General features: G+C 37.4%; 1 protein-coding gene across 1 annotated transcript; it reads right to left on the bottom strand.

Annotated features, from left to right (window-relative positions):
• Positions 1-5,247: 5,247 nt before the first annotated feature.
• SPRY2 (sprouty homolog 2 (Drosophila)) lies at positions 5,248-7,084 on the bottom strand. Its single transcript, XM_010023272.1, has one exon. The coding sequence runs from the start codon at positions 6,964-6,966 to the stop codon at positions 6,025-6,027; it is 942 nt and encodes a 313-aa protein (XP_010021574.1). The 5' UTR covers positions 6,967-7,084; the 3' UTR covers positions 5,248-6,024.
• Between the last annotated feature and the right edge of the window lie 434 nt (positions 7,085-7,518).

Here is a 7,518-nt window from a genome sequence, read left to right on the forward strand (position 1 = left end):
AAATAAATCACAAAGCCAACACTCAATTAAATTATCACTCTGTCTACAATAATTAAACAAAATGCATAAACAAAATGACTCAAAGCAAACAAAACAATTTTGAAATTTTCTCCTCAACAGTTTATGCAAGAGAAATGAGGGGGAAAAATAACTTTGTTCACTTTATGCATTTGACAGGGCTTGTGGTACTCCAACTTTTGCATGTCTGATATGGTAACAGAAATGACATCAAGGAAATCAGAAACTGATAAAAACTGCACTACAGTAGAATCTGGCAAAGGTCTGAATTGATTTTTAGACCTAAAGTGAATCTGTCACTAATTAAAGTAACAGTTTTAATCTAACAAATTAGTGTATTTTCTTACAGGACAACTAATTTTGAAACATGGATTGCTACTGCCCTAATGTTTTGCTTAATTTCTGAAGATGGCAACATTAACTTTGAATGGTCATTTAAAAATTTTCCATTTCATTGTGTTTTTTTAGACACACTGAAAGAGCATCAAGATATTCTTTTATTAGTAATCATACTGGCAACCACATGACTTATAATTGGTTCATATACACTGCTTCTTGATCAAAATAAAATTAGTGTGAAAAAAACAAATTTAAACCCACCACTTTGTTCAAGGTGCTTTCTAGGTGTCCATAAATTGGTGATTCATCCTAATACACCTGTATACCAGCTCAGACTCTCCAAGTTAAACTTGCACCTACATCATCTGATTTGCATCAAGTGCCTTCTCTTGTAACGTATCTCAGGTGCACCAAGTACTTTTGTAATTATACAGCAGGCTTTTAGAAAAGCAGAGCTACACTGATTATACAGTTTCTTACATTTTTAAAGCAGATTATCTCCCTTGGCAAGATCATTTTAAAAATGTAAGTTAAACTCTTAAGTATTAAAATATCCATAAATAATCCTATATAATAGAAGACTACATTGTCAAAGCTTCTGATTATTGTAACTTATACTGAAATGGGAATGGATCCATTTTAGTCTAGAAGTTTGAACATTTCAGTCATAAGTTTCTCTAATCAGCATGCAGACTGAGTCAAAGAAAAAAAAAAGTTTCCTATACCAGGGGCAAAGAGAAACTTCTGATATATAGTACAACTGTTGCCTTCTCCCAAGGTTGAAAATGCTGAACTCCTACCCTGTTTCAAGCAAAATCGTTGTTACCCATGCCCAAAGGTGAATGCATCAGCTATCTTCTGAACAACCCCTGTGACAAGAGGAACAGCAGATTATGCATTTATAATAGCAAGACCTCCATCTCTGTCATCTGAAATACAGAGCCAACAGGTTAAAACAAAGGGAAACTCTTTAAAGAGACGTAAAGCCTTTTCAGATAATAAAGATCACACTAAAGAAACGAAAGTAAGATATTTTCTGGAACTGTGGATTTCAATGTCACATGAATTGAAAACCACTATGTCTCTCTAAAATGCAGGATAATTACAGCAAGGTCATAATTTTTTCCACCTTGTCTTAAACTTTCAGAGGCATAGAATAGTAATGAGAAAAGCATGTTTCATCCTCCTTTTTCACCCTTTGACCTAGTAACTGGCAATACACCTTTATGTATTATGTCCAGGAAAGGTCAAGGGGAGGGAGAGGGACCAGAAAGAAGAAACATGAAGAAAAATAAATAAGACTACAGCATAAGGGGGTCTCCTTAAGATTGAAACAGACAGTATTTTTGAGAGAAAAATAACTATATATATATGAACTATATATACATATGTGCACAGTTTCCATGTCAAACTGTCCTGATTTCAATGAGATATCAATTTTAATTTCTAAATTTCCAGTTTAAAATCAGATTGGGTAAAAAAGGAACAAAACTGAGTATTTTCATTGGTAAGGATTTGGTGTACTTTGTCACAATGTAGTCTACCTGCAAACCCAACCTGTAATTGATTTAAGATGAGCCAATACATTGCTGACATTTTCAGTAAGGAATCTATCCACCACTATTCATACCGACATTACTCAGTCAAGCGTGCTCTCACATTCAGCCAATTTTTGTCTGGATCTCTGCTCCATTGACTGATTAATTAGTCTCAGCAAAGGAAACCATTATTACTTGCTGTACCTGTATGCATCTAGGAACATCTGAGACAGACTGTTCAAATCCATCTTCCCCAACAGTTAATTCCTAAAAACAATTGAACATTCTGCTGCAGTACAGAAATGCATTCTATTCTCTCCCTGCCGTCTAAGAATAAGCCTTAAGATTTCACTCATCACAAAATGAATTGTTTCAGATTTTGTCAAAAGTAAAAAAGGTAACAGAGGTAATATTGTAGATTAAAAAACAATTATGCATGGTGCATAAATGATGAGTAATTCACTATTGTCAAATCACTTCCACCTCACACATGCCAAGCGTTTTGTAAGAAAGTGCAAAAAAGCTAACATGTTAATTATCATGACCCCTTAACTACTGCACTTCCTCATCTGGAGAATTTTGATTTTTGAAGACTGATTTGGTAACTCACTTGAATATATAAATAGTCACCTGAATATGATCTTAAATCCTTTAAGAACACATTTTCATCTAAAGTACTGTACCTTTTTATGCTCCAATTGATATCAAGTTTGTTTTTTTTTTTTTTTACTATGATCACTATCTCAAAAGAAGAAATTGCAATCAAGTTTCAAATCATTAAATAGCAAAATAAAAAATTCTCTGGAGGATATTAATAGAGACATTTTTAAGTTACTGTACAAGCAAATTTGATGTACATGTTTGTAGCTCACATCCTATTGAAAAACAATTTGAAAAAAGCTATGTTTCCCCTCTTACTACAGGCAAATGTCAGTCCAATCATGCAGGTCTCTAACTTTAAGCAAACCTTACAGGGACTTCAGAATTTATCGGAGGTTAACAGATCAAAACACTAAAGCAACAACACAACAAGTAAGAGCAATAATAAGGGTTTCTCACTCTTACATGGTTTAGTAGCTGTCTAAAATCAGAGTCCTGTGTGGTGTATATCTGGCATGACTTTCATGGTTATCCTCAAAACCTGTGTATGGAAAATTTTTCTTTCTTGGACCTCCACTTCCCTATCTCAAAGGACAAAGTAGGCATACTTTAATAACATTATCTCAATCCACTTAAAAAGCCCTCTTAATTCTTACTAAAACAATCTAATCTATTTGAGTCAAGATTTTGGTTTTATTTAGAATAGTAAACCTTATCTAATTGAGTTTAGTATTAGAATGGTAACTGACATACACAAGCCAACTTTTAAGAGTCCACTGCACACGCACACACTAATTCATACTAACTGAAGCCAAGACCCCAGCACTGTAGTTAGCTCAACAGGCCATGCCTAATGTTATCCTCCTGTACGTCCTCCTTCCCAAGTGTCATATGTGCAACTCAATTCACTGATAGTGAGCTTAACTGAAGTGGGGGAGATCCACTATTTATTATTGTTGAGAACCAAGTGGAAGGTAAGGACCAGTGCTTAATGTTAAGACCATCTTCAAAATTCACTATCAACAAGATGGTTTTTCTATTCTTTAGAACCTATCAAGGTTTTCAAAGCATTTGCTATAGTGCAAAACAAACCACGTCTTTAGTACTGGATTTTACCTAGTAGGTACACCAGAGTTCTCCAGTTTCACCTTCAGTCTTCCTTAGAGATATCTGCCTTGACCAAAACATAAATCACTGAAAAGACAGGGCTCACCTTCAGTGTTGTCAAGTTCATCCATGCAATGAAAAGACTGGATTTAATGTCTACTGAAATCAGTGGGTTTACCAGCATAAAGGTCAAAGATTCCAATAAATGGATTACGCCCATGTTTGTTTTCAGTCAGTAAGATTAACCCAGGACAGTTTAGGCATACGTATCTAATCTAATTCAAGAATTACATTCAGTGAATGGAAACACATGATCATTACCAACTCCTTCAAGAACAGAATTTCAAAAAAAAGTAATAAAAATCTGTTTATCAGCAGCCAAACACAATGTCACATGTATGCTGCAACACTTGATTGCAATATGCTGATGCATTTTAAATATGGACAAATTACTCATGTAACAGAAGCAACCTTCTTTCTGGTAAATTCCACTCAGAAGGCTAAACACATACCTCTTGTCTCTCTATACCAAAGTATTCAGCCAACTGGTGCAGAAAGCAAAACAAAAAAAAAAAAAGAAAAGAGAGAACAAGGCCCATGTATCAACTATTTTTTGTTTTTCAAACTAGTTAGGACTTGTACTTTTTAATTTCACTTGCTGATTGATAACCAATACACACACACAGTGTTAGATTTACGAATACTACAGACCTATGTAAAATAGCCCAAGCACCAGATCACACATGAAAATCAAGGAGCAAAAAGATGTAACATTTACCCAATGCTCTGGTTTTTGACTTTTAGTGAGTTCTTAATTTATTAGTTATAACTTGTTTTTGTTGGAGAGGGTTCAGAAAAGGCTGTGAGATTTTTCTGAGTGTCAGCTTAAGAATACATTCAATGATTTCTTAAATGCCAGCTTAAGAAATGTATAAATAAAATTCAACATTAAGACCTCTAAACTTGGAGAGACATGCTCAGAACAGGAAATGATAGTTAGTTAATAAAGAAAGGTAAATCATTCTCTAGGCTTCCGGTGGGAAACTTGGCAGAGAAAGGATTTTGACCTCAGTGGAAGGTAAATGCCACAAACGACAAATCAAGCAACTTCTTACAAGTGAGGCAAATGTTTGACATATGGCTGGACTGCACTCAGATCTATTATTCCCTGTGACATATTCTTCTACTTTAACAAATAATCCTGCAAGCTTTTTTTGCACTGACCGTATTAGTTTTCTTTTTTTTTTATTCTCTCTCTCTGAGTAAAGCCATGCAAGCCTAACATTTTTTGTGAATGATTACTTATTTCCTATTTGAAGCACAAAAGCTCATCACTTATAGAATAGGTCAAGCTTTCAGTGCCTGTTAGCCCTAGTCTGGAATGAATTAATGCATTATCTTATGTTAATATTCCTTTTCTGTTGTAGGAACAGTATATGGGACATTTGTGCAAAGGAAGGAAGCAAAAATACTGCATTATTTTCAGGTGAAGTAGCAAGCAATCACAAAAAATACGCTTAAAAATTCTGTTTTCGTTCTTGTGTTAGACTCACTGTGACTGTATCACTGTGAAATTTGCAGTTAGAAGCACCAGTTCTCCCAACTCAGAACAGTAAATAGGGGGAAAAAATGACAAGTAGCCCGGTTTAATTTCAAACGTTAATATATTTTCTATTTTATAGTGAACATATGCATCGTTCACCCCTTATTTGCAGCAACTATGACATCCTCATAAAAAGGGGTGACATTTGTAAGATGCCTCTTAAAATAAATATTTCTTTTTATAAAATAATAAAACTTCAAATAAATATTCTTTACACTAAACAATATGTTGAAAAAATTAGAAAATAAAGGCTGAATTTTACTGTAACTGTACAATATACAGGAAGTCCAAAGGGAAATCAGAGTCTTGTAATAGAAGGTTTCTGTAAGACAAAATACAATCTAAAAACATACTGATTGATTCACATTCTTCCGAATGTACAACATATTAGTATAATATTTTGTGACTGTGCCATGTCTTATGACACCACTTATTTTTCACAGTTGAAAATATTATTGTATATACAAAAATATAGCACATTATCTCTGGCAGAAAACAATGAAAAAAAGGAGTCATTTGCTAATTTACAAATTTTGCAAGTACTATTCACAAACAACCGAGTTACCTAGGAGTGTCTGTGTTGCTTTAGCTTATGCAATATGTGGGTCACAATGTACTGCATCCCTTTTTTTTTTTTTTCTGTATGCCACTAGCTGGATCCTAACAAGCATATCAGTTAAGATGGCACACACAGAGACAAGCATTTCACTGCAAACAGCAAAGTAGATTCCCCAACCCTTCTAGTACAGTGCCAAGACCATAGCTGCTTAGTTGGGTATGTTAAAATAATAGTTACTTTAGTATTTCTGACTAGTGATGCTATGTTGGCTTTTCAAAGTTCCTGGGGGGGACACTGGGAACTTTGCAGCAAACGGTGTTGGAGTGCTTACAGCGGCACCCTGGCCGATTTACCCGGTCATAACAGCCCTGGCACAACTTAAGGCAACCCTTGGCTGGTAGGTAACACCATAAGCAAGGCAGAAAGAGGGACACCACACCCATGGCGGACCATCTAGTGCAGCAATGCGACTGACTGCAGGAGCAGGGGTTGTCAGCACAGTTGTCCTCATCATCATTAGAGCAGTGATAGAAGAGGCCCTTCACACAGCAAACGCAAGTCCCATAATCGACCACATTCTGGGCTGAGCAAAGACACTGCTTGTCACAGATCCAACATGATGGGAGGGTCCTTGGATATGTGCACTCCTTACACTTACACTTTCCACAGTCCTCACACCTATAGCTGTGCGCTCCCAAGTCTTCTTTGCTCAGCGGCTTCAGCTCGCTTGACTTGAGCTCAGACTTGGGCTGCATTCGGACTATCCCATCAGCAGTTGGCCCCAAAGATGACCCAAGCAGTCTCTGTTCAGATGAATTACTGCTTGTACTTGTCCTTGTACTGCTCCGTGAACCTGTGCTGACCGTGCTGATAGAACGGGACAGAGGCGCCCGAGGAGAGGCATGTGTTTGTGTGTGCTGAATCCGGCTAAAATGGCGATGCTCGGGCAAGCCATGGGGCCTTTCATTTTTGGGTTGGGTTGCTAGCCGAGGAGTGGACTTGATCCCCGGACGTGGAGCCACTGTAGGTCCCTCTGTGTACTCATTCGTGTTTCGGATAGCTCTGATCTGGTCCAATGACAGGACATGAACCTGCTGCATCAGGACATCCCGCAGGTCGGGCTCCCCGTGTGGTCTCCCACTGTCACGCCGAGCCTGTAGCAAGGCCTGCGACCCACTGCTGTGCTGAGCTCTCGTCTCCATCAGTGCCCAGAAGAGTGCTCACTCCGGCAGGCTTAGAACACATCTGAAATCCTGGAGCAACAAAGAAAGGATTCACTATTGCAACACATTTCATGCTCTCTCTAGCAGCCTTTCAAGCCTGCAGGATCCCACAGCACTACACACAATCAAGTAATGCATCAGCCATTAAAAAAATGAGGCACATCTGGGGCGGAGCACTGGTCAGCTGAATGCACTTCCCTTGGCCTGTCCTGCGTGCTCCTGTGGACAGCTTAAAGGGATTCTCTTCTAGGTCCATGCATCTTAATGTACGGCTCTAGAAAGTCTAGGTATCACTCCTGCTAAGCCTTCCCAGGCCATCTTCTGGTTAACCGTGGCCTTTAAAGTGATCGCATTTCAGCCACTTGAAGTGACTCTCCTTTTCACATCATGCTACTGAAAAACTTACATTAAAAAAAAAAGTCTGCAAGTATTTAGCAAGTGTAATGTGACCTGCTGATGACAGACATATAATTCTCCAATTTTGTTTAAAACTGGATAATATTTTGGTAGGCTAGTCTCTTTACACATTAA

Source organism: Nestor notabilis, unplaced genomic scaffold, assembly GCF_000696875.1.
Source record: "Nestor notabilis isolate BGI_N333 unplaced genomic scaffold, ASM69687v1 scaffold20171, whole genome shotgun sequence".
NCBI classification, from domain to species: Eukaryota; Metazoa; Chordata; class Aves; order Psittaciformes; family Psittacidae; genus Nestor; species Nestor notabilis.

What these genes read in the sequence shown, in the direction of transcription:
- SPRY2 (XM_010023272.1), bottom strand. Translation starts at nt 6,966, where the DNA reads ATGGAGACGAGAGCTCAGCACAGCAGTGGGTCGCAGGCCTTGCTACAG.